Source organism: Neovison vison, chromosome 11 (assembly GCF_020171115.1).
Source record: "Neovison vison isolate M4711 chromosome 11, ASM_NN_V1, whole genome shotgun sequence".
NCBI classification, from domain to species: domain Eukaryota; kingdom Metazoa; phylum Chordata; class Mammalia; order Carnivora; family Mustelidae; genus Neogale; species Neogale vison.
In genome coordinates, this window is record NC_058101.1 from 102,665,601 (window position 1) to 102,693,572 (window position 27,972).

The following is a 27,972-nucleotide window of genomic DNA, read 5'->3' on the forward strand; positions in this document are numbered from 1 at the left end:
GGAATCACCGTAGGATTCTGCCTACTACAGTTTGGTTATTGGGGGGAAATTTTTTAGCCTTATAGAAGTATGATATTTGGTGTTCTTTTTTATATTAGTAAGTCATTGTGGCTGATAAGATGGGAAATGTGCTGTGTCAGGTATCACCAAGATCCCTCCCAGTCACTGATTCACTGGAAGCACTCATAGGACTCAGAAGTCATATACCCAACGATTACACCATACAGCAAAAGGAGACAAAACAAAATCAATAAAGGGGCAAAGAATGGAGGAAAGCAGCCATATGCTTTCCAGATTCCTCTCCAGGGAGAGTTGTAGAGGATGTACTTAATTCCAAGAGCAACAAATTGTGACAGTGTCTGCCAAGTGCTGCCCATTAGAGAAGCTTGTCTGAGTCTGAAAGTGGAGGGTTATTAGGATTTGGTCACATAGGCACATAAGGCCTGTGTGATTGACTGCAGTTACTGATGCTCTAGACCCTTAGAAGGAAAGCAGGTGGTCCACATAAATCACATTGTTTGCACAAAACTATCTCTCTAGGTAAGCTAGAGTGGTTCAGGGCCTCAAATGGGCAAAACACTCTTACCAGAATATTTCTAAGAGCACAATTCTCAGGAGCCCACAAAAGACCAGGCAGGAAGATGGGCACTTTGGGGAAATGCACATAGAGACTGATGGTATTCTTTTTTGAAGGAGTATTAAAACAGATTTTGTAGCCACTTCGAGCAATTCATGAAGTATGTTAAGACTTTGTAAACTAATAGTTGCTGGTCTTGTTCAGTTGGGTTTGTGGAAAGACTTTTTTTTCATTCACCAATGAAGTACTAGCTTTCTATTGTTGCTATTAACATTGCCACAAATTTAGCAGTTTAAAACACACATTTATTATCTTATAGTTCTGTAGGTCAGAAATCTGTTGGCCTTGGCTGGTTTTTCTGCTTCAGGTCTAACAAAACCAAAGCCAAGGTGTCAGCAGGGCTGTATTTCCTTTGGAGGCACTAAGGGAGAATTTTCCAGGCTTATTCCAGTTATTGGTAGAATTTAGTTCCATATGGCTGTAGGACTGAAAGCCACATTTCCTTACTAACTATTGTCCAGGAGTTGTTCTAAGATTTTAGAAGCCACCAGCATTTCCTGGCTCATGGCCCCATTTCTTCATCTTCAAAGCTAGTGACAACAGGTCCAGGTCAAGCAAGATGAATCTCTGACCCCTCCTGTCTTTTCTTCTGGCATTCTCTCTGACTCTTCTGCTCTGCTATTCTGCCTTAAGGTTTGTGTGATTACATTGGGTTCACCTGGGTAAATGAAGGGACTGTCTCTATTTTAAGGTTAATGAATTAGCAATCTAAATCCATCTGCCAAGCCCCTTCACAGCAGTACCTATCCTAATGATTGGTTGAATACCTACATGACAAGAATCTTGGGAGGATTATACCTATCATATTCTTTATACAAGTAAATACTGAAGTTTTTCCTCCTCACTTAAATCTAATTTTTTATTAATTATACCCCAATTTTTAAAGAGAGAAATAATTAAGCAATGTTAATTCTTTTAACAATTATAAGCATGTTTAACCTCTGTTTTCTTGATGAAATTTTTGACTCAAGTTGCCAATTATCCTCGGAAAAAATAATCAAAATTTAATAAAGTTTAAATTCAAACTCTGTTTAAAACTTCTGGTCTCCAGAATAATAATCAAGAGTAAAGTAAACCCTGTGTTTATTAAAATGAAATTCCTGCTGGGAAAAGGGACTACTTCAATGTCCATATACAAAAAGAATGATCAGAAAATACATAAATATGTTGATATTGAATGTTGACCTGTTATTTTCCAATAGAGAAAGTTTCATTTAGCCAAGTGCATCCTCAACTGAAAACGTTAGTGATGTATTAGATGCACTATATTGAAAGAGAGAGGAAGACAGGTGGACAAGATGAGTAGGGACTAGAGTGAGGAGACTGGATTTGGGATGAGGAATATATGTAAAAGAAGTTATGAACTCTTTGAGTCCTAATGGGTAATTTAAGTGTTCTGGGCTGAACTGAGTTAAACTGGAAGGCAGGGAACACACTGAAAAGAGGCAGTTAATAATCAGCTCCAGCTGTTGTTGCTGTGTTGGAAAGTGTCCAGGTATTACCATTTCTTTAAAATTTTCAAAAGAATTCAGAATTTGGATTCTTAGGTGAAATTTCTGAATTTATAAACATTTTCAAGTAATTAAAAAATTTGAAAATCATGATCCAAGCAAAACAAAGTAATGGGCTAAAATCAGCCAATGGACAGTCAGTTTGCAACTACCTGATGTTCAATTGTTGGTGAAGGTATATTTCTTCTACGCTTTCATTTAAATGGATGGGGTCATTGTGAAAAGGAGTGAAAAGTAGTGGGTTTTTAACTTTTAAGAATCATTCACTTATTTTAACACCTTGGAAAGAAAAGGTGAAATATCTGTGTATCCTGATTTTACTAGCAAGGTGAGAAATTATGTAATTGTTTTTTAAATAGCAGAATGATCTAAGAATGAAAGGAAGTCATTTGCACCTATGGAAATCTCCTGTTTAAAAAAAAATTACCTATGTATAGCCTTAATGGCCAACTGTCAGAGCATTTTTTTTTTCATTTACTTACTGTTCTGCCCCCATTAAATCAATTTCTTTAGTAAGTGAGGTGAGAACAATTTAATAAACTAACTCAGGAGTTGCACTGACTTCAAGGGAACACTTTGAATTTCATTCTGTGTATTATCTATACTCATAAAAGACAAAAGAACAACAAGATAGTGATGAAATTAGCACAGTTTCCTATTGGGAAATGTTTGAAAGGCAGAAACTCCTGAGTTGATAAATTATGTCAACACATAAAAGAACTACAATTAAATAAGCACTTGGAGTCAGAGGTTTAGGGGTTTTTTTTTAATTGTTTTATTTTGTCTTAGTCTGTGTGTGTGTGTGTATATATATATATTATATATATAAAATGTACATTTTATTATGGTAGAGGTTACAATTATGCATCCTTAATTTATCTAACTTCCATGAATTAATATTATGGCAATTCACATATAATGTAGGGATCATAGATATCATGCTTCCCTTCACCCTCCTCCCATCCTTTAGATATTATGTCATTCATTGTGCAATTTATATTTACTTTTGTATGTATTATAAATCTGACTATACATTGTTAATGTTTTTTTCTGTAAAAGATGTCTTTAAAATTTTATCCCAGGACTCTGGGGTCCTGACCTGACTGAAGGCAGACACCCAACTGACTGAGCCATTCAGGAATCCCTATGTTTTCCTTTTTTTAATTAATGTATAATGCATTATTTGTCCCAGGGGTACAGGTCTGTGAATCACCAGGCTTACACAATTCACAACACTCACCATAGCACATACCCTTCCCAAAGTCCATCACCCAGCCACCCTATCTCTAATCTCTACCTCCCTTCCCCCCAGCAACCCTCAGTTTGTTTTGTGAGATTGAGTCTCAACACCCAAAGAACAAATAATCCAATCAAGAAATGGGCAGAAGACATGAATAGACATTTTTGCAAAGAAGACATCCAAATGGCCAACAGATACATGGAAAAGTGCTCAACATTACTCAGCATCAGGAAAATACAAATCAAAACTACAGTGAGATACCACCTCACACCAGTCAGAACAGCTAAAATTAACAAGTCAGGAAACAACAGATCAAGGATGCAGAGAAAGGGGAACCTCCTACACTGTTGGTAGGAATGCAAGTTGGTGCAGCCACTCTGGAAAACAGCATGGAGGTTCCTCAAAAAGTTGAAAATAAAGATATCCTATGACCCAGCAATTGCGCTACTGGGTATTTACTCTAAAGATAAAAATGTAGGGATCCAAAGGGGCATGTGCACCTGAATGTTTATAGCAGCAATGTCCACAATAGCCAAACTATGGAAAGAACTGAGATGTCCATCAACAGATGAATGGATAAAGAAGAAGTGGTATATATACACAATGGAATGCTATGCAGCCATCAAGAGAAAATAAATCTTGCCATTTGCAACGACATGGATGGAACTAGAGTATTATGCTAAGCGAAATAAGTCAGAGAAAGACAATTACTATATGATCTCCCTCATATGAAGAAATTGAGAGGCAGGGCGGGGGCTCATGGAGGGTTGGGGGATATGAAACAAGATGGGATTGGGAGGGAGACAAATCCCTGTGTTTTCTTTTTAAGTAAACTTTACATTCAGTGAAAGTACAAAAACTTGCATATCACTTGATGAATTTTGGACAAAGTATTTACCTCTGTAACCCAAATACACATCAACATTAGATCATCACCATCATCCTAGAAATTTCACTCAAACCCCTTCCCAGTAAATTTTTACTCTTCACCCCAATCCAACTCCCAGAGGCAACCAGTTCGCTGGTTTTTTTCACCCTAGATTAGTTTTATTAGTTTTATTCTAGCACCTTATATAATTATATACTTATATATAATTATACAGTATATACTCTTTCTTTCACACACCCTAACATTTTGGGAGTCACTTATGTAGCTTCATGTATTATAATCTATTTTTATTGCTGAGGTGTATTCCAGCTTATGAATATGCCACAATTTCTTTAGCAGTGTTCTGCTTATGAACTTCTGAGATATTTCCAGGTTTTTGGTCTTTATAATTGAAGTTGTGAATGTTCTTACGTCTTTTTTTGTGAGCAAATGTTTTCTTATCCCTGGATAAATATGTAGCAGTAAAACTGGTGGCTTGTGGGGTAACTATATGATTGTTAGAAACCACCAGACCTTTATCTAAAGTGTTGTACCTTTTACATTCCTAATAGCAATGTATGAAAGTTCTAGTTCATCCATAGCCTTGCCAGCAGTTGGTGTTTTTAATTCTTGACTTTTAGCCACTGTAATGAATATAAAGTGGTATCTCATTGTAGATTTAATTTACATTTCCACAATGACTAAAGATGTTGGGTGTTTCTCATGTGTTCATTGTACATTCATATCATGACACACATGTCTGTTCAGGCTTTTGGTCCCATTTTAAGCATATTATTTGTCTTTTTATTATTGACTTAGAGGCATTCATTGTATATTCTATTCTCCATACATATACTTTTCAAGATTTTTTTGGTGAATATTTCTGCCAGTCTGCCTTGCCTCATTATTTTTTTAATGTATATCTTTTAAAAAAAAATTTTTTTTAATTTTTTTTTCCAATTTATTTATTTTCAGAAAAACATTATTCATTATTTTTTCACCATACCCAGTGCTCCATGCAAGCCGTGCCCTCTATAATACCCACCACCTGGTACCCCATCCTCCCACCCCCCCGCCACTTCAAACCCCTCAGACTGTTTTTCAGAGTCCATAGTCTCTCATGGTTCACCTCCCCTTCCAATTTACCCAAATTCCCTACTCCTCTCTAACGCCCCTTGGCCTCCAATTTATTTGACAGGTAGAGATCACAAGTAGGCAGAGAGGCAGGCAGAGAGAGAGGAGGAAGCAGGCTCCCCGCTGAGCAGAGAGCCTGATGTGGGGCTCAATCCTAGGACCCTGGGATCATGACCCGAGCTGAAGGCAGAGGCTTTAACCCACTGAGCCACCTAGGCTCCCCTTTTAGTGTATATCTTGATGAGCAGGAATTATTTATGATGACAGCTAATGTATCAAATTTTTCTTTATGGATATTACCATGTATCTTTTTTCAGAAACTTTTGTCTCCTCCCCAGTCCTGAAGATATTCTCATACATTTTCTTTTAGAAAATTATAGTTTTAAAATTTATATTGGATCTCTGATCTCTCTCAGTTTAATATATGTGGTGTTCAACTCTGTTTTTGTCAAATGGATATTCAGTTGTTCTAACTCTATTTGCTTGAAAGGCTTTCCTTTTTCCATTGAATTGCTTTGATGCTTTTATTAAAAATTAAATGGCCATGTAAATGTAGCTCTGTTTCTGACCTTCTGTTTTGTTTTATTTATCTATTTTCTGTCCTTATGCCAGCACTGTACTATCTTTATTACTCTAGCTTAATATTAAATATTGAAGTGAGGAAATACAAGTTTTCCAACTTTGGTCTTCTGTTTCAAGATGGCTTTAGTGATCCTTGGATCTGAACATTTTCATGTAAATTTTATAGTAAGTTTCCCAGTTTCTGAGAAAGTCTGTTGGTATTCTGATTGGAACTACATTGCTCCCATGGACCAATGTGGCAACAACTGAAATCTTAATTTTGAAACTTCTAATAAGTGAACATGTTGTTTTCTCCAAATTTTTAAATCTTCCTTAATTTTTCTCAGCAATATTTAATAGTTTACAAAGTAGAGTTCTTGCTTTTTTGTTAAACTTATTCCTAAGTATCTTGTGTTTTGATACAATTGTAGACAAAACTGTGTTTTGTCTTCCAGTTATTTGCTGCTAGTATAGAAAGATGCAAGCAGCATAGGCATATGGTATATAAAAATACAAGCGTAAGATAGTTCAAGAAAAAATATAAGGCATAAAGATTATAAGAAGGAAGAGAAAAAGTAGAGGAGTTAAAATAAGAAGAGAAGGAAGAGAGGAGAAGGAGGAAAAGTTGTAAATATATTTCTGTTCAATGATGACATAGTTGTGTAGAAAATCCTACAGCATGTACAAAAGAACTCTTTGAATTAATAAATGACTTTAGTGAGGTAACAGGAAACAAGACCAATATAAAAATATCAATAATAAGTGAGTCTGTTTCTGTTTTGTTTTGTTCTTTAGATTGAAATACAAATAATACTGTATTTTTTTCTGTCTGACTTATTTCACTTGTATAATACCCTCCATGTTGTCCATCCATGTTGTCGCAAATTGCAAGATTTTATTCTTTTTCATGGCTGAGTAAACTCCATTTTATATATACCACATTTTTTTCCCTTTTATCTGTTGATGGACACTTAGGTTGCTTCCTATCTTCATAATTATAAATAATGCTGCAATTAAAAATGGGTGCATATATCTCTTTGAATAGGTGCTTTCATTTTCTTTAGATAAATACTACAAGTAGAATTGCTGGATCTTTGGCAGTTCTATTAATTTTTGAGGAAGCTCCATACTGTTTTCCACAGTGGTAAAAACGATTTACATTCCCTTCCTCCATGTCTTTGGCAACACTTGTTATTTTTTTTGTTTTCTGTTTAAATATAACCAATCTGACAGGTGTGAGATGATAACTCATTGTGGTTTTATTTGCATTTCCTTGATAATGAATGATTTTGAGCAACATTTCATGTGTCTGTTGGTCATTTGTATGTCATCTTTGAAGAAAAGGTCTACTCCAGTCCTCTGCCCATTTTGTAATCAGATTGTTTGTTGTTTTGATATGAAGTTGTTTAAGTTCTTTATTGTAGATAAATATTTCTTTAATGTTTTTTGTTTTTATTTAAATTCCAGTTAGTCAACATACAATGTAATATTAATTTCAGGTATAAAATACAGTGATTCAAAAGTTCTGTATAACACCTGGTGCTCATCTTAACAAGGCACTCCTTAATCCCCATCACCTGTTCCACCATGCACCCACCCATCTCCCCTCTGGTAACCATTAGTTTGTTTTCTATAGTTAAGAGTCTGTTTCCTGGTCTGTCTCTCTGTCTCTTTCCTCTTTGCTCATTTGTTTCTTGAATTCCACATATGAGTGGAATCATATGGTATTAGTTTTTCTCTGACTTGCTTCACTTAACATAATACTCTCTAACTCTGTCCATGTCATTGCATATGACAAGATTTCATTCTTTTTTATGGCTTGGTAATACTGTAGTGTGTGTGTGTGTGTGTGAGAGAGAGAGAGAGAGAGAGAGACTTGGGCTCTTTCCATAGTTTGGCTGTTGCAGATAATGCTGCTGTAAATTTCAGGGTGCATGTATTCCTTTGAATTAGTATTTTTGTATTCTTTGGGTAAATACCTGGTAGTACAATTGCTGGACTGTATGTAGCGTACTTATATTACAAAGGTTTAATGATCAAACTTTTTTTTTAAAGATTTTATTTATTTATTTGACAGAGAGAAAACACAAGTAGACGGAGAGGCAGGCAGAGAGAGAGAGGAAGGGAAGCAGGCTCCCTGCTGAGCAGAGAGCCCAATGCGGGACTCGATCCCAGGACCCTGAGATCATGACCTGAGCCGAAGGCAGTGGCCTAACCCACTGAGCCACCCAGGCGCCCCTAATGATCACACTTCAGTGATTAAAGGTTTAGTATAGTACTGATACAAAAATAGACACACAGGTCAATGAGACAGAGTAGAAAACCCAGAAATAAGCCACAATTATATGGGTCAATTAACCTTTGACAATGCAAGAAAGAATCAAATGGGAAAAGGAGTCTCTTCAACAAATGGTGTTGGGAAAACTGGACAGCAACATGCAAAAGGATGAAACTGGGCCACTTTCTTATACCATACAAAAAAGAAATTCAAAATGGATTAAAGGCAAAAATGTGAGACATAAAACCATAAAAATCCTAGAGGAGAACACAGGTAGAAACCTCTTTGAAATCAGCCATAGCAGCTTCTTTCTAGATACGCCTCCCGAGGCAAGGGAAGCAAAAGCAAATATAAAATATTGAGACTTAATCAAAATGAATGTTTCTGCATAGTGAAGGAAACAAGCAACACAATTAAAGGTCAGCCTACAGGATGGGAGAAGATATTTGAAAATGACCTATAAAGGGTTAGTATCCAAAATATGTGAAGAACTTCTCAAACTCGACACCCAAAAAACAAATAACCAACTTAAGAAATGGGCAGGAGACATGAATAGACATTTCTCCAAAGACATATGGATGGCTAATAAGCACATGAAAGATGCTCAACATCACTCACCATCAAGGAAATACAAATCAAAACTACAGAAGGGTATCACCTCATACCTGTCAGAATGGCTAAAATCAACAACACAAGAAACAACAGTTGTTGGTGAGGTTGTGGAGAAGGGGGAACCCTCTTACACTGTTGGTGGGAATACAAACTGGTGCAGCCACTCGAGAACAATAAAGGATTTGCCTCAAAAAGCTAACAATAGAATTTATTTAATGTTTTAATCAGAAACCATCATTTTGATTGAGTGGATGATGATCCTGTCTCTGCATAGATGTAGACTGTTATCGTAATTGCTAACATCAACTAACTTTTGTAGTCATAATCAATAACATAGAACATTAGATCTGATCAACTGCTTTAACAGGTACTTTCTGTGAGCCCCACTGGGCAGCAAAATAAAGAATGAGAGAAATCATGTTTCTCTCAAACAGAATTGAGGGGGGCGCCTGGGTGGCTCAGTGGGTTAAAGCCTCCTCCTTCAGCTCAGGTTATGATCCCAGGGTCCTGGGATTGAGCCCCACATTGGACTCTCTGCTCGGTGGGGAGCCTGCTTCCTCCTCTCTCTCTCTCTCTCTCTGCCTGCCTCTCTGCCTACCTGTGACCTCTGTCAAATAAATAAATAAAATCTTAAAAAAAAAAAAAAAACGGAACTGAGAGTAGAAATCACCAAATGTACTTGTCTATCGTAGAATAAGCCAAATGCGTCCCCCATAAAATTTTAAAATTTGAGCAAGTATGCTCAGTGAACTTGTCAAAATATCAAAACTATCCCCTAGATACCTAAATGAGTTACTTGTCGAAAGGCGTTTTTTAAAATTATTGCTCTAGATGTCACTGTGCTTTCCAAAACTATTTCAGTTTTGACATAATTAAAGGTTAGAAGTTCTTTCAAACAATAATTGGCCAAAATTTCTTGGAGCTATTTCTGGATGGAGGGTCATGTCATCAGTATGTTAGAGGACCTCTCTCTGCAACAACAGGAGGCACACATCTAGTTCTAAAAGCTTTTCACACTAAGAAGGGAAGAGATATCCTTGGCTCTTTGTCTTTTCTTCTTAGAGCAGATGTTTGCCCTGATGGAGAGGACTACTTTTTTTTTCTTTTGTTAAAGTATAATTAATCAATATCATTTTAGTTTCATGTATATGACATATTGAGCCCATACAATTCTATACCTTTCTATATATTCAATATATATATCTTCCACAAATGGTGTTGGGAATTCTATACATTATTCAGTGCTCATTTTTTCTTTGTCTTATGATAATATATCCTTAAAGGTGTTTTGAGGAATGTCAAAAAGCCCTGAAATAATATTTGTGTCATATAGTGTGGCATATAAGTGACTATTGTCTGTGTTATGAAAAGCAGATGACATGTCAAAAATTCTATGAAAAAGTTTATTAACAGAAACTGATTTTAATAGAAACTAAGATCATGGCTGGTGGTATGGTATTTATACTTATAACTTTTCCTTTCCTCTTATTAAATACTATATTTGAAAAAGTTTGTCTATATGGAAAAGTTTGGATTACCAAAATACCAAATACCAAAACTTTGGATTACCAAAATATGACACAGAAACATGAAATGAGCAAATGCTATTGAAAAAATGGCACTGCCAATAGACTTGCTCAACACAATGTTGCCACAAAACTTCAATTTGTAGAAAAACAATGTCTAAAGAGCAATAAAACAGCACAATAAAACAAAACATGCCTGTAATAAGTTGTAAGAGTTCCATATCCTCCCCTAATGGTGGCAAAATGGTCATAACAACTCTAACTTCATATCCTCTCAGTCTTCCGGAGAGGAGCGAGCCATTATCAGTTGCCATTTAAGTCCTGAGATTTTCAGTCAGACCAGCTTAAGAACAATTACTGTGGCCAGGGGAAGTGACTAACAAAGGCCCGAGTCACATTTCTACTCCTAAAGACAGAACATATGAGATAAAGGAGAATAGGAGGGAGACCGAGTCTGAAATAAAAAATTGTAAATTGTGGGCGCCTGGGATCGAGCCCTGCTTCGGGCTCTCTGCTCAGCAGGGAGCCTGCTTCCCCCTCTCTCTCTGCCTGCCTCTCTGCCTACTTGTGATCTCTCTCTGTCAAATAAATAAATTAAAAGAATCTTTTAAAAAAATTGTAAATTGTCTTTGAAAGAAGGGGACATGGATGCCAGGGAGGGAAACAATAAATATTCACTTTAAGGTATAGGAATTGATACTCAGAGCATTACTTTAACACATCTGTCACAGTGATATAGCTGGAGCTCAAAACCCCTCTTTTGACTTCACTGTACTGTTATACACTGAGAGGCAATATAATGTAGTGGGTAAAGACATGGACTCAAAGACCAACCTGCTGGGTCTGAATCTCAACTCCACCATTTACTCACATAGCTATTTTATGTAACCCCTCTGTGTTTCTATCTTACCACCTTCTAGGATAGTGAAATAATAGATGTGTATTATTTATAATAGCACTTACATAGTATGCTTTATCTAAGTGTTTCCTATTAGTGACTGTAATGGTAATAGTGTTTTTATAAGTACTATAATACACTAAATGATTATTGAATATTATCAATAAGCATTCCCTGTGGAATAGTCATAGCCTTTCTCTGATGACCGATTATGATTTAGATTATAATTAACCTATGCAATGACCATTCCATATCTCCTCATTACGTACATATATTTCAGACACTGGGCTAGGTGCTAGTGAATCTGAAGATGAAATGTAAAGTCCTAATCTTTAGAGAGATTGCTGGCTAGTGAGTAGACAGAGTTATAATAAGCAATTACAATACAGCATTTTTTGTTAAGTATATACCAGAAGAATATGCAATTTAGTTTGGAGACATTGTACCTCACAGCCATGGGAATCTAGAAAAGTTTTACTAAAGAAATAATGCTTGTGTTGGATTTTGAAGAATGTCTAGGTGTCATCCATGTGGACCAAATAGAAGGGCAGAGAAAATAGCATGTGCAGAAAGGCACTGATATGTAAGCCGATGAATAAAGCCGATGTGGAGGATGCATGGGAAGAGAGGTGAAGGAGATGAACTTGGGGAGCTAAGTAGTAAAAGCATCCATCAGAGAGCAATGAGATTGCTTTGCCTATTTTTCTTTATGAAACAGTTTTGGAGGGTAGAAGTGGGGCACTTGAAGATGACGAGTCATAAATATAGGTTGCTGTTTCAGACAGTGACTTAAGATGAAAACAAAGTGGTCATATGAAGAATGACTGATATCCTACTTAGAAATTCCTCCCAGATTACCTAGAAAAGAGAAAAATGTGTTTTCTCTCTCCTAATCATCTGAGTTAGTGAAAGTCATAGCTCTCCTCTGTAAGCAGTCTGTTTCTGGTCAATGCATCCTGTAATTGTCCATATGCTAACTATACTTTCTCTGTTCATGTTAGTTTATTCACTAGCTAGACATTGTCAATTGTTAGTGTCACCAATCTTAGGTGATAGGACATAAGAAAAGCATTCTGTTTGTTTTTATAGCATTTACATCAGTTTCCAAATGCAGATAAGTGCTTCAAAATCATCATGATAAGAACTGGACATTCCCAAATCTGCCACATATATCTTAGACAAAAAAAAAAAAAATCCTAATTTCAAGTTTTAGTGTATTTCCCTATTACTTTATGCCTCAAATTATCAGTTCTCTCATAATGACAGTTTTAAAAATATGACACTGCTCAAAATCTGGCACTCTATACTGTTGTTTATTTCCTTGTGAAATTTCATTTTAAATGCGTCCACCGCTTTCATGGCAAAATACTATATTGTGCTTACCTGTTAAAATTCTGAAGATGCCCTTCAACAGATGAATGGTTAAAGAAGTTAGTGAAACACTACTCAGCAATAAAAAAAAAATGAACTGATAATGCAGGCAGCAACATGCATGAATTCTAAGAACATCATGCAGAGTACAAAAAACTAGATAGACACAAAATAATGCCATAGTGTTCCATTTATTTGAAACTCTTGAAAAGGCTAATTTAATCTGGAGTGATAGAAGCAGACCAGTGGTTGCTTCAAGCCCAGGGTAGGATATGGAGATTGTCTGGGAAGGGGAATAAGAGAATCCTTTCAAGGCGTTGGAAGTGCTCTGTTTCTTGACTGTGGCAGTGCTTGGGGTCATATATACATTTGTCAAAACTCTTCTAAGGTACATTGTAAATGAGTTTTTTGTTTGTAATTTAAATAAAGATCATTTAAAGAAAAGTATGAAGGAGTATTACTCTGTTATAGTCAGGTCATGATGGAGAAAAACAAGTCCCCTTCATGCCATGTGTGTCCTTACAAACAACTCTATTCGTTTCCTATGGCTGCTGAAACAAATTATCACAAATTGAGTGGCTTGAAACACTGGAAATTTATTCTCACACAATTCTGGAGACCAGTAGTCAGAAGTCAAGCTGTTGACAGGTCCCACTATCTTCAAAGGCTCCTGGGAAGAATCCTTCCTGCCTTTTCCAACTTCTGGTGGCTTTCAGCATTCCTTGGCTTCCTTGGCTTGTGACCACATCACTCCAATCTCTGTCTCCATCTTCATATCTCCTCCTTTGTGTGTCTGTCTCTAATAAGAACACTTGACACTGGATTTTGTGCCTGGCTGAATGATCAATGATGATCATATGCAAAGACTTGTTTTCCAAATAAGGTAATATTCATAGGTTCTGGGGGTTAGGATGTGGACATTTTGGGGCAAGGGGAGTGGGGCCCTATTTAGACTATATCAACTAATATTATTCATCAATATAATACTTTTCCATCAGTTAGTAAAATAGAATTGTCCTTTACTTTTTTAACAATGTCATGGTCTCATTATGGGATGCTTTGGAGATCTATCTATCTGTCTGTCTTTCTTTCCTGTAGCTTTATGGAATTAATCTAATTTTCCTTGTGTCATAAATTAAGATCAGTGACTGTAGTTGAAATTTAGGAGAAATAGAATTCACTCATTCAGGTCACCTGTCTTGGGAAAAAGGAACTGCATAGGTAAGCAAAGCTCCCTAGAGTTATACATTAGGTTTGGAGATAAAGGCCCAACTATTAATATGGTCTTATTTTATTCTGCATTCTTTATGAATATATCATAGGAACTTTGCAAGGTTGATAGAAGTACTTAATAAAATTTTAATTTGGGGGGTTCTTTGATCAAAATATTATCACTGTATCACCCCAATTCTGATAAATAGAATAGAAACTGTGAATAGGAAATTTTCAACAACCAAATCTCTTATAATTTAAGTCAGATCAACACATCATTGAACTGAACATTTCAGTTTGACTAACTTTTGTTTGTGCTATGCTGTCTTGCAGACACTGAACTAAACATGTGCATAAAACGCAAGCCCTCTTCAGTTCACTTTGTTATGATGGGTTGGGGGTAGGGTGGCAGATTGCCTAAAAGAAAAATTTTGATCTCAAATCAAAATTCTGAAAAATAGGAATTTGTTCTTTCTTATTCACACAGTAATATTAAATAAATTTAAGCTTAAAAAAAATTCAGAATGAGCTAGGATACAGATCCAAGCAAACATGAGCCTCCATATGTTCTGTCTTAGAGAAAAGTTACAACTTTATATGGCCCTAAATGCTGCCAGGGCATGGAAAGTGAGATTTATTACCCAGTATGTTTTCATTGACAGTATCAGTAACTATGGTAAAAAAGGTTTTTGGAGTGTCTGTGCCAGGATAGTATAGCTGCTTGGGAAAAGAAAAATTAACATTGCAGAAATAACCAGCTCACTCTGGGGTCCTCCAGTCCTGCTTATCAAATGTTCATTTTTTTCCTCACAGATAAATTGGAAAACCATTTTGCTGATTTTATTGTATCGTGGAAATGGTTGGAGAGCTCATTTTATGATCTTTGTTAATTTATGGAATATATGGAATATAGATAGAGAAATCGATGATAGATAGATAGATAGACAGACAAAATGTTATATACTTTATTATAGAAACCCTAGAGTATTTTTGAGAAGGTCTTGGACTTTTTGTTTGTTCTTTTCTGCTTTTACGAACGGCCAGGATTCTGTGTAGGACCAATAGCTCATTGATCTCCATTCAGCCCCTTTTTAGTGTTACATTTCCCACTTTACACATTTGCATACTGAAGCAGGATGAAATTGGAACATTCTCCAAGCAAAACAAATCAGTGACGGAGTCTCCATTATGTCTGAACCTCAAAACCTCAAACCACGAGACTATGCTTTCCATATGTATTTTGATCTTATCCAATTACGTTTGTGATGAGATAGGAAAGTTATCTCATGTTCGAGTTGGAAAATTAATTCCCCAATTTATTGCATCCCATTGAGAATTAGTCACATTCCACATTAATAGCTTTCAACTTTTTTTTTTTTTTTTGAGTGAGAACCAAACTGTAAAATATGCTCAGTCTCACAATTTAGGGATTTTTTTTTTAGGCCTTATACAAAACAATCTTTAGGTAAGCAGTTAATCAATGAAACTTCATTTCAAAACATCTGAATCTGAAGCAAATGAACTATTAAATTTAGCATAAATGGATAGCCTTTCGGTCTAAAACATGTGTACCCAGTAGTGAAATTAGTTATTTCCTTTTTCAATTCCAAAAACTTCCTTTTTTTCTCTTTATTAAAAAAAAACTTCTCTGTTGAATAGTATGTGTTTTTTTTTCAAGATTTATTTATTTACTTATTTGACAGACAGATCACAGAGGCAGGCAGAGAGAGAGAGGAGGAAGCAGGCTCTCTGCTGAGCAGAGAGCCAGATGTGGGGCTCAATCCCAGGACCCTGGGATCATGACCTGAGTCGAAGGTAGAGGCTTTAACCCACTGAGCCACCCAGGCACCCCAATAGTGTGATATTTTTAACAACATGTTAAAATTTAATAAGTGATAAGTGGCAAATTCTAAGAGCCTCAAACACATTAGCTCAGCACCGAAAATACCCCCCCTCCAAATTCAAAATAATAGACCAGTGAGCTATTAAAAAATTATATACTACTTGAGCTCTATTGTCTGGAAGTTACAGAAGGAGAGTTTAGGTTGAAGATAACACAGGATTATATGGTTGTATTATTATCTGAACATTAGTCATCAGTATTTCATTTTTCCTCTCCATTTCCAAAATCACACAGTAGCTAACTAATTTTCCTCTGTGTTTACTCTCCTTTAACATTTTACTTCAGGCTGATACCAAGGAAGGAAAGTTTTAGACCAAAAGGAAAATTTCTGTGGGAGTGATCAAGTTTTATAAGGTGGAAGAACATCTTGAACTCATAGAATCCAGAAGTGCGTTTCCTCCCGTGGTTTGCTGACAGTATGGGTATTTTGGCTTGTGGAGTGGCCCTTAGAAATATCATGGATTATGGATCAGAGGAAATAGCATGTGTGGTTTTAGTTACCACCTATTGTGAATGACTTCCAAATCTATCTCAGCAACCCTGACCTCTCACTCTCTTTCTTGGCCTCCATTTCTTGCAGTCTGAATAACATCTCTTCTCGGAAATACTGCAAATAACCAAAAGAACTGATGGCTTGAGGCTGATAGGAATTTGTCCTTATTTCTTTTTTTAACACCTTTATTGAGGTATAATTGATATACAAGGAAACTGCAAGTATTTAATGTATACATTTGAGTTTGGATAGATGAATACACCTGTGAAACCATCACTGCAATCAAGGTAGTACACATACCATCACCTCTAACAGTTTCACCCCTGTGTCCTTTTTATTTTTGTGTGTGATAAGAATACTTATCTACACTCTTAACAAATGAGATCTACTCTCCTAACAAAATTTTAAGTGTGCAATACAGTATTGTTAACTATCAACACCATGTTGTACAGCAGATCTCTAGGACTTACATTATACAACTGACACTTTAAATCAATTGATTTTCCTCTTCCTATTCCCTGGTAACCATTTTCTTCTCTCCCTAATCCCTTATAACCATTGTTCTATTCTCTACTTCTATAAATTTGACTATTTTTTAAACCTTATTTAAGTGAAATAAGGCAGTATTTGTCCTTCTGTGACCAGATTATTTCACTTAGCATAATGTCCTCCAGATTTACCCATATTATTGCAAATGGCAGGATTTTCTTTCTTTCAAAAAAACCCTCTAAGTCAACTGACTGTTGATTCACTGCAAGTGTAAGATACTTTTTTGAGCTGTTATTTCATTAATGGCGAAGAATTTAATCTTGTTACTGCACCCTCTTGCACTATCATGGGATGTCATTGCATACATGTACTGAACACCTACTGATACATGCTTTTTGAACTCCTACCTCACAGTAACTGTGATGGGTAGAGGGATTACAAGTTAAATAAGTTAGTACCTGTCTCAGGGTACAGTGATTTATTTTTGTAGATCTGTTTTGGTTTCACCAATGTAATAAATAGATGCTCATGTTTTCTTTTTCTTGTAACACAGAGGAAATGGATAATTAATTCTCTTCTGCTGACTTAATTATAGAATTACATTGAAATTCTTTTGAATTCAGTTGTATTAAAGTTATCGGTTTATAAAACTGTCTTTCCACCTACACTGTAGGTTTTTTGATTGTAGAGATCAGTTCTTTCTCTTGATAGCCATGGAGCCTAATATGACTAATAATTTTTAATAAAGCAAGATGATATTTTAAAATACTTTCATTTATATTTAAACATTATCAATTAAGTGGCTATTATCTACTTGGTATTGTGTTAGTAGTGTGAAAACACAATACCAAGTAGATAATAGCCACTTAATTGATAATGTTTAAATATAAATGAAAGTATTTTAAAATATCATCTTGCTTTATTAAAAATTATTAGTCATATTATTTTGAAAGCTACCTTTTAGCCATTTCTATGTATTTATAATCACCAAAGATTTTTATGCTCATTAAACTTTTCAGAGTATCAAGGACAGTGGTAACAAAGTAACAAAGTAAATTCTACTCTCACAATCTTTGGGAGTAATATAGTAACTGAAAACTACCTTTTAGCCATTTCTATGTATTTATAATCACCAAAGATTTTTATGCTCATTAAACTTTTCAGAGTATCAAGGACAGTGGTAACAAAGTAACAAAGTAATTTCTACTCTCACAATCTTTGGGAGTAATATAGTAACTGAAAATTTTAAAAGGAAGAGAATATTTTCTGACTTGAAGTTTCATTTACATTTTCTAGATTAGTGATGGATTTCTTTATTAATGAGATTCTAACTTGGAAATTGTGTAGGATGAAGTGCTGTTACCCCTGAAAACATTTTTTTTTTTTAATTGCAAGAATCCCACTCTCTTAATTGTAACTCTCCTTCTGGAGTCCATTTTCAATTAATTGTGACATGCTATTCCTGGACATATGATTTTTTTTTACCTTGCTGTTGTGTTATAATTGCATTAGCTACTTCCAAATAATTTTTAAAAGATTTTGTGATCTAAATTATTGGCAGTATTAAAGAATATAGTTTTAAAAGCAAAACAAGTATATGAAATTTCACATATACTGATTCCTTCTCATTATGGAAGGAATCTTTTTCTTCTCCTTTACCTTATTTTTTAAAATAAATTTTAGAATTAAATCTTAAGAATACAAAAGGGCATATAAGCATATCTGATTTACTATAATTTATTCTGAAGAATACTTAGTTCATTAGCTGTAATTCATGTGTAGTCTCAAGTAATGGCTAAGATTTGTCATGAGCTTCAGCTTTCCTGTGTTTGAATTTTAAAAAGTTATTTCAACATATATGTGCATCAACTTGATAATAGCTTTTTGACGTGAAAGTATTTTCCAGTTATACTTTACAATCAGTAAAAACAAGTAGACAGTATAGAACATGCAGTCTTCTGTGTTCAACTGTTTCAGAACTGTTTTAATGGAAAAAATCACTTTAAAGGTTTGGTTTTCTTATGAAAGATTTCTGTATTGAAGCAGTGTGCAGCTGAGGTCCTCTAGTGTCACAGCTAAATATGGCATCAGCTTTTAAGATTTTGTGAATTGTGTGTGTGCATGTCAGAGAAAGGGAAGAAGGACAAAAGAGATTACTACTGTAAACTGGACTCATACAGCCAAATGAGCTTAGAAAACTAGGTTCTTGTGTTTTATTAGTCAATCTCAAGAAAAGTTTTTCTTTGTTTTTTAAAAGAGTAGACATTTGTATTCTTTTATACACACATATTTATCAATGTTACTATGGCTGTTTTAAAGTTTGGGATCTTTTCCCTTCCATAGTTGGCTTCTTTTTTGTAGATGTTTATGAAAACTCCATTAATTTAAAATTGTTTTTGTTTCACACATTCCCTATTTGCCTAAGATTGACTGTTGTGTCTCTTTAATATGGGGGAAACTATTTGATAAAAAGAAATACTTTAAAGAAGCATTCTTTATAAATTGGAACTTTTTTGTTTCTTTTTTACATATTTCATGGAGAATATCAATTTATTTTAAAATATGGCTGACAACCAGGGATTATCTGACATTTGATGAAAAAGATAGTCTGAGAGACAGAGAGCCAAGGGAGGAAAACAAAAAAACTTGCCCTAGAGGAAATAAGTTAACACCACCCCAACCCTGAATCAGCAGAATTCTAGTAACAATTCTCAGAGAGACTTAAAAGAATAATGTATCCATACCACAGAATAGGATCTATTGAAAAGGAACAGCTACAGATCAGGACAAAGAATCTGGAAATTAAATAATAGAAGAGATAGGACTAAAGACCATGCTCATAGGAAATAAAACAGAAAGTTGGTCTGAAGAATGGATCTAATTTTTACCTGCCCACTAAGAGTTCTAGCTAAAAGATACAGTAGAGGGAGAAAACAAATACCTAACAAATCAACTTTTCCTTGTTAATTCTTCTGCTAATAGAACATGTGAGTCTTCAGATTAAAGAGGCACACCTGTGGCTTACTTACATAAATGCACAAATGCACAAATGCCCACACTCTACACACACTAGACTAAAATTTTACAAGTTTAAGGATAAAGTGAAAAGAATCACAAACTTCTAAAGGGGAATAACAAGCTATCTACAACAAAATTATGTTGATATGGAACTTCTTACCACTAATAAAGAACAGTTGAAGACAATGGAAAAATCTTTTTCAAGTTTAAAGATAAGAGTAAGACATTTTAAGACCTATCATGCTTTGGGGCACCTGGGTGGCTCAGGGGGTTAAAGCCTCTGCCTTTGGCTCAGGTCATGACCCAGAGTCCTGGGATCGAGCCCTGCATCGGGCTCTCTGCTCAGCAGGGAGCCTGCTTCCTCCTCTCTCTGCCTGCCTCTCTGCCTACTTGTGATCTCCGTCTGTCAAATAAATAAATAAAAATCTTAAAAAAAAAAAAAAAAAACCTGTCATGCTTTAAAATGTCCTACTCATGCCACACTTATGAAAAATTTTCTCATGGTTGTATTCTAGCTAAGTAAAAATATAAATACAAAATGAATAATAGGAGGTATAAAAAATAATGGTAGCTGCTGATAATTCATGAGTAGTTATAATCATAAAATTATAGTACAGATTAAATCCTGATGACTGAGATGTTTTTGCTTGAGAACTAGGGGTTAAGTGGCTTAGGTATATATATTTTTCTTAGTTCTAGAATGAATATTTACTAATCATAGTATGGCAATGTGACAGTCACTTTCCATCTGTCTCAGAGTGAAAGCCAGAGTCTTTACAATGGCCTAAATGGCCTACATGATCTGGCTCCTTATTATATCTCTGACCTCATCTCCTAATACTTTACCTTTCGCTCATTCTATTGCATGCATAGTGGCTTCATTGAACTTCTGAATTGCTGTGCAGTTTCCAGTTCAGAACTTACTGTGACCTCTGCCTGAATCACCTATTTCCCAGAGAACTGCATGTCTTTTTTCACTTCTTTTAGATTTCTGCGCAAATACCACCTTTGTGAGGTCTTCCTTGACCACACTTTGTATGTATTAGCATCCTGCTACCCCATATTCTCTCTTCCCTACTTTTTCTCCTTAGCACCTAATCACCATGTCATGTTAGGTATTTACTTGTTTGTTTCGCCGTCAAAAAAGAAATGTAGATTTTTTTATTTCACTTATAAAATTTGATAATGTAAAAATAATACAGCTAAAAAAAAGTCAGGAGTTGGGAAAGGAAAATGGGAAAGTTGTAAAAGTATGTTAATTGTATCATCTTGCATAGCGAAGAAGATTTAATTATATTAACTAAAAGTCTAACCACAAGAAGAATTGAAAACAGAAACTGCTAAGGGTGGGTACCTCTGGAAAGTCAGAGTAGAATGAAAAGAGAGGGATTTTTGCTTTTCATGTCTTGTTCTTTCTTATGGTTTTAATTTAGAGGAGAGAGTCATATTGCAAGTATTTTTTTTTAATTCAGCTTACTTTTTTTAACATCACATGTTTTGAGCTATACTTTACATACTTTAAAGTATAGCCTTTTTAGTGTACAGGTCAGTCAGTGTGATAAACTCAATAGTGTAATGATCATCAAAATCAAGATAACAATTCTGTCAGGTAAAATTTCCATATACTCCTTTGTAGTCAACCTGTCCTACCATGCAAGCCCATGACAATCAGTAACCTATTACTCCATTCTTTTAACTTACATTTTTTATTTAATGTGGGTTGCTTACAGTCTGAATGTAGAGTCTCAATTCCTATCCAATCTCACAATTCTTAGCTTTGTATTGGTGAATTTAATTGTTTACATTTACATTTAATAGTTATTGATAATCCTAATTAAAATCTATTATTTTCTAATTGTTCCATTTGTTCTCTGTTCTTTTTTTCCTTTTATTATGCCAGCTTTGGGATTATTTATTTTTTAAATAATTCTATTTTATCTCTACTGTTGGCTTATGTATATCTTTTTTTTTAATTACTTTTAGTGACTTCCTATAGATATTAATTTAATTTTTAAAACTCTAATTCAAAATGGCAAAAAAAATGGGTAGAAAATTCTATACCAAAATGTTAATATTGATAGTTTGGGAGATTGGGTTTGAATTAGTCTTTCCTACTTTTCTGTATCTCATTCGTGACTTCCCAAAGAATGGCGCTGGATTAAAAAAAGAAAAATGGAAAGAGATGGAGAGGGAAAGAGAGAGAGAAACTGGGGTGGAAGATGGCTTAGAAAGAATTGAAGAGAAATGTTTGCTAAATCATGAATTGCTGGAGATTGCTTTGTGGATTGATATATAAATAACCTCATGTATATCTATCATAAAATATATTTTAGCTCTTTTTCAGGAACTTGGGCATTTTGTCTTGGGCAGTAGTGGCGGTTTTCCTTGACTTAGTTCTGCCATATATCTGAAACTTTTCTGATAATTTGGCAAATTCAAACCTGCAGAAGGTTAATTGCACACTACCAAAATTCAACTCCCTCCCTGGAAAAACAAATACTGCTATTAGAGTAGCCTCATGAAACTGTAGGATCTTGCCAGATCAATTCTGATGTAATCAGAAAATCCAAAATATGTATATAGTGGATATTTTATAAATTGGATGGATTGTATTTTCTCTGAATAGAGGAAGAATAATAAAAATGTAACTGAATTTTAATAACCTCATTTCATTCTTTAAAACAGATTCTGTTTCTGCTTTGTAATTGATCTGTTAATCTGTGACTTTTTGTTTTCTTCATAGCTATTCAAAGGTTTTGTGCATTGCATTTGAGGTACTTCAAGGTCTGCAATATATGAACAAACATGGTATAGTACACCGAGCACTGTCTCCTCATAATATTCTTTTGGACCGAAAGGTAATTGTCAAATAATACATTAAATATTTGTCTGTTGTTTGTGGTTGGAAGCTACTGAAATTAGACCCACTCAGAGCAACTATAGAATACAAATATATTTTAATAATATTCATAATGAAATGGCTCTATGAAAGTGATATCTTTGTAGTAGTTAGAAAAAAAACTTATCTTTAAATTATATAAATCCATGTGTTTTTCACATGCATTATTCTTTTGTTCTCAAGATTCATTTTCTAACTTCATTTTTGGTTTTTCCTTTCATTTGCTTTCTGAAAAATAGGTATGGTATCTTCCCAGTCCATTCCTCCTCTGAATTTGCTTTTATTTTAAGAAAGCTTCTCTATTTACATAGAGTATTTTTGTCATACCATAGCTGCATTGTATTTTCTTCTCTGTATCTTTCTTCTTCCCTATTTTTTTTCTTTTTTATTTTATTCTACATTTATCTTCTTTATTTGCCAGCTGTTCATACCTAGCTTCTTTTCTTTTTTTTTTTTTTAAAGATTTTATTTATTTATTTGACAGAGAGAAATCACAAGTAGACAGAGAGGCAGGCAGAGAGAGAGAGGGAAGCAGGCTCCCTGCTGAGCAGAGGGCCCGATGCGGGACTCGATCCCAGGACTCTGAGACCATGACCTGAGCCGAAGGCAGCGGCTTAACCCACTGAGCCACCCAGGCGCCCTAGCTTCTTTTCTTATTGGAATGCCACTTCTCTACCTGGAAATCTTGTGGGTGATTAATAAGAAGCAGGTCAACCCTCATAAGAAAATTATGGGTAGCAAGATGGGATGTTTTCAGGAATAATCATACATTCATTTTTCCATAAGCATATAAAGTAGTTTTGAGAGAATTTTTTTCTGGGGAATTATTTTTTGTATTAGTAGGATTATTCTTTTCCTCTGATCCCCAGACTTTTACCAAATTACCCTATGATATTAAAAATCATAAAAGCTACAGTAGTGCTCATTAATTGCATTTTTATAGCAGTAGAGTATCTAACCAATCTGATTGTTTTAATATATAAATGTTTTATAGTGCTGGGAAGTAAAGTTCTTGAGAAAAATAAAACAAATCTTAAAATCAATTTAACTTTTTTTAAAGTGTTAAATATCAAAAAGGAGTAAAACTTAAGAGACTTATAAAATTTATATTTGCTTTTTATTAAGAACCTCACTTTTGTGATAATTATGACTTTCTCAAACAATATAAAAATTAGTAATCTAGCAGATTCACTACTATCTTGATTTGTGAACTGATCTTTTCAAGTTGAGAACCCCCATGTCAGGGTTACATTATAACATTATGAATAGACTTGCAAGTCCTTGAAAAAAAATTCTTTTATTAATTTACCAAAAAATGTTCTAAGCAGAGATTCAAGACAAATGAGAACATTTCTGCTTTTTTTGGTTTCATCAAAATACCTGGAAAATATTGGGGTGCCTGGGTGGATCAGTGGGTTAAGCCTCTGCTTTCAGCTCAGGTCATGGTTTCAGGGTCCTGGGATCAAGCCCTGCATCAGGCATTCTGCTCGGCAGAGAGCCTGCTTCCCCTGCTCTCTGCCTGCTGCTCTGCCTGCTTGTGATCTCTCTCTCTCAGTTAAATAAATACATAAAATCTTAAAAAAAAAAAACACCTGTAAAATATTAAAAAATTTTTAAGCATTTGTTTTTTGAGATCTATATGTAAGTAATATATATATATATGTGTATATACATACATACACATATGCATATACTTATACATATATTTGTAATGAGTGTAAAGCAGGTTTGAGACATTGGCGAATACTTTTTCCTTTAAGGATTATGTAGTGTCCTTCTGTATCTCTGACTACAGTCTTTAGTTTGAAGTCTAATTTATCTGATATGAGAATCGCTACCCCAGCCTTCTTTTGAGTCCCATTGGCATGAAAGATGCTTCTCCACCCCTTCACTTTCAGTCTGCGTGTATCTTTAGGTTCAAAATGGGTCTCTTGTAGACAGCATATGGATGGGTCCTGTCATTTTATCCAATCTGCAACCCTGTGCCGTTTTATGGGTGCATTTAGGCCATTCACATTGAGAGTGATTATTGATAGATACGTTTTTATTGACATCGAGTTACCTTTGAAGTCTTTCTTTCTGTAGACTGTCTCTATATTTCTGTTCAATGCTATTCTTGGGATTTTTCCTCTTTTATAGAACCCCCCTTAATATTTCCTGCAGTGTCGACTTAGTGGTTGCATAGTCTTTTAAGCCTTGCCGGTCTTGGAAACTCTTTATCTCTCCATCCATTTTGAATGTCAGTCTTGCTGGATAAAGTATTCTTGGCTGCATGTTCTTCTCATTTAGTGCCCTGAATATATCTTGCCAGCCTCTTCTGGCTTGCCAGGTCTCTGTGGACAGGTCTGACGTTATTCTGATGGGCTTCCCTCTGTAAGTAAGGAGCCTCTTTGCCCTGGCAGCTTTCAAGAGATTATACCTACAATTATAATTTCTCAATTTGACTATCAGGTGTCGTGATTTTTTTTGGAGTGTATAATCTTGGGTGGAGACCGTTTAGCCTCTAGTACATGAACGCTGGTTTCATTCGCGAGATTCGGAAAATTTTCATGAAGGACTTGTTCCACGATATCTTCTAGACTTCTTTCTTTCTCCTCACCTTCAGGAATTCCAATAATTCTGACGTTGGAACGCTTCATGGCATCATTTATTTCCCTGATTCTGCTTTCGTGGGATCTAAGCTGTTTGTTCCAGGCTTCCTCCTGATCCTTTCTCTCTATCTGTTTGTCTTCCAGATCACTAATTCTATCTTCTGTCTCAGTTACCCTAGCTTTGAGAGAGTTTAGATTAGATTGGAACTCATTGAGAGCATTGTGGACCTCCTCCCTGGTAGCTTTAAGCTCCGCCCTAACATTGTGAACATCCTGTCTGGTCGCTTTCAGTTTTTAAATAAAATTATGATAACCTAAAATTATGGCAAATTAATTTTTTTTCTTAATATACCTGTCTGGTGATTTCTTTACTTATGAAATGTATAATGATACTTTTTCCTGCTACTAATATTAAAACATTTAATAGTGATTTTTATTATTTTTGTAGGGACATGTTAAATTGGCTAAATTTGGACTTTATCACATGACAGCTCATGGTGATGATGTTGATTTCCCAATTGGGTAAGAATGTGTTCTCTTTTTTTCTGAGTTGTGTCATAAACTTTGTAATAGTTGACAAAATATATATTTCATTATTAGTGATATTAATTTCTCCACAAAACTAGCTTTTCTTTATTAGCGTATTTTAATTTTCCATATACTTTTAAAAAGTAGACGGTGAGTTTTTCCAGTGCACAGAAGATATCTAATGTTGATATTTCATTGAATTGGAAGAGAGGCTAACAGATTATCAACCTTCTTCACTTTATAATGCTTACTGATTAATTTCATTTTATCCAGAATTGGGTAAATTTAAGGAAAGAAGGCTGATCAGATTCTTACAATGATAATGCGTGTTCCTTAAAAGGCTGAGAAAAAACATTCTTATAATATTTTTTACAATTCTTGTTCCATAAGATATAATCGTATATTAAGACTCAAGTTAAGTCATTGCAGGTATAAGAGGTATTGGGGTAGAGTCTACACCTGAAAGTCTATGTTTAAATTTGGGGAGATTTATTTGATCACTTCTGCTATGAAATTCTAGTTTATCTTGGCCTCTAAGAAAAGAAAGTTTATTTTATCCTTTTATTAATCAGATGCTTTTGATACAGATTTTTGTGTTACATTTATTGTATGGTTTCTTTTTAGACATTTTAATAATATAATTCTTTTATTTTTTGCATATTTAATTTTGGCAATATTTTCAGTACATAGAAGTTTCAAAATAGTACAGGAATCCCTATATAGCCTTAACTCATATTCCCCAAATGTCAACATTTCATTACATTTGCTTTATTTATTTTTTCTTACACATATAGGTATATGTGTATATTAATATTTTTTGAATCATTTAAGAATAATTAGTGCATCTGATGACCTTTTACCCTTAATGCTTCAGTTTGTATTTCCTAAAGTAAGAAATTTTCTTACATAACCACAAAACAAATATCAAAAAAGGAAATTAAAATTAATGTAATACTGTTATCTAATCTAGAGACCTTATTCATATTGTTCAATTGCTTTGTGATTTTTTTAATAGTACCTATTTGTGTTTGCTCTTTGGGCTCTCTGAAATTAGTTCTGTCACTCCATTAGCAAGAATTGTGCTTTGAAGTCATGGAATGTGTTTCTGCAGGAACATTGCTTAATTAGATGTTTTTTAAAAAGGGACTCATTTATAAATTACCCTTTTATCTTTATGATTAGATTATAGATTTCTTACCAAAAATTTTTATTAGGCCATCGCTAATAATCTTGAAATAAATTGCTTATCACTCCTTCCTTTAATTATTAAGACAATATTTACTGAACACCTTCTCTTCTGGATGCTTGAATGTGCAAAAATGGGTAAGATAGATTCCTATCCTCAAGAAGCTCATTGTGTAATGGAAAATTTTCTCTTTTGATCGCACATTTATTAAGGTACATAAATTAATAATCTTGCAGTTTCATATACCAACACTTTGGTCATAGGAAAAAAACCATTGTTTAACAAGCATGAAAACAACAATTTATAAAAAATAGCCTACATTTTATTTGTTTAAAAAAAACCCTTTTGAGTATAATAAAATAAGTTCACTCTAAAGCTCCAGTGTCTTCTTTCATATATGATAATTGCCTTTTGAAGTAACTTTTGGGGAGCAGTGGTCTCACATGAAGTAAATGTGATTGCTAATGCTTCTTCATGTTGTCTAAATCAAGCTGTCTGAAGAAGAACTCCAAAAACATAATGCAAACAAAAATTGCTTTAATTTTTTTGCCTTTTACTTAAAGATGCTTTATGTTTACTAGTGATGAATGGAAGAAAGGAAGTGATTTTTCATAAAGCACATCAAGTATTTTGAAGAACTACATTTGAATTTAAAATGCTTGGATAGAATTGGTCTTGTGTGCCATTTGGTCTGGGTTACTTTGAAGTCTTGGACCCAAAGGGTCTGACCAGAAAGTATCAAAGAGCAAAATGTGAAACATTAGCCAGGAAAAATAAAGTGATCAAACAGCTAAGGCATGAAAGAAAATATTTACACCAAAAAAAGCTTGCAGTTGATTCAAAAGACAAATATTAAGGAACAACAAAGTAAAATGTTAACATCTGTTTCAAAATATTGTAGAGTTAGAAATTGGACATTCATTTCAGTTGGCCAGTAGCTTAATACCTTGTTAAAAGATCAAACAGATGATGAAAGCCTCACCAGTCATACAGCAAAGTTCTGGTAATTTTCTTTGA

General features: G+C 34.5%; 1 protein-coding gene across 3 annotated transcripts in view; it reads left to right on the plus strand.

The window, feature by feature from the left end:
• The window catches only part of TBCK (TBC1 domain containing kinase), a 234,693-nt gene that overhangs the window by 29,426 nt on the left and 177,295 nt on the right, over window positions 1–27,972 (plus strand). For all 3 annotated transcript variants that reach the window (XM_044224345.1, XM_044224343.1, XM_044224344.1), the window contains exons 4-5: window positions 22,495–22,609; window positions 25,690–25,763. In XM_044224345.1, the coding sequence (XP_044080280.1) occupies window positions 22,495–22,609; window positions 25,690–25,763 (189 nt within the window). The remainder of the gene's footprint in view (window positions 1–22,494; window positions 22,610–25,689; window positions 25,764–27,972) is intronic.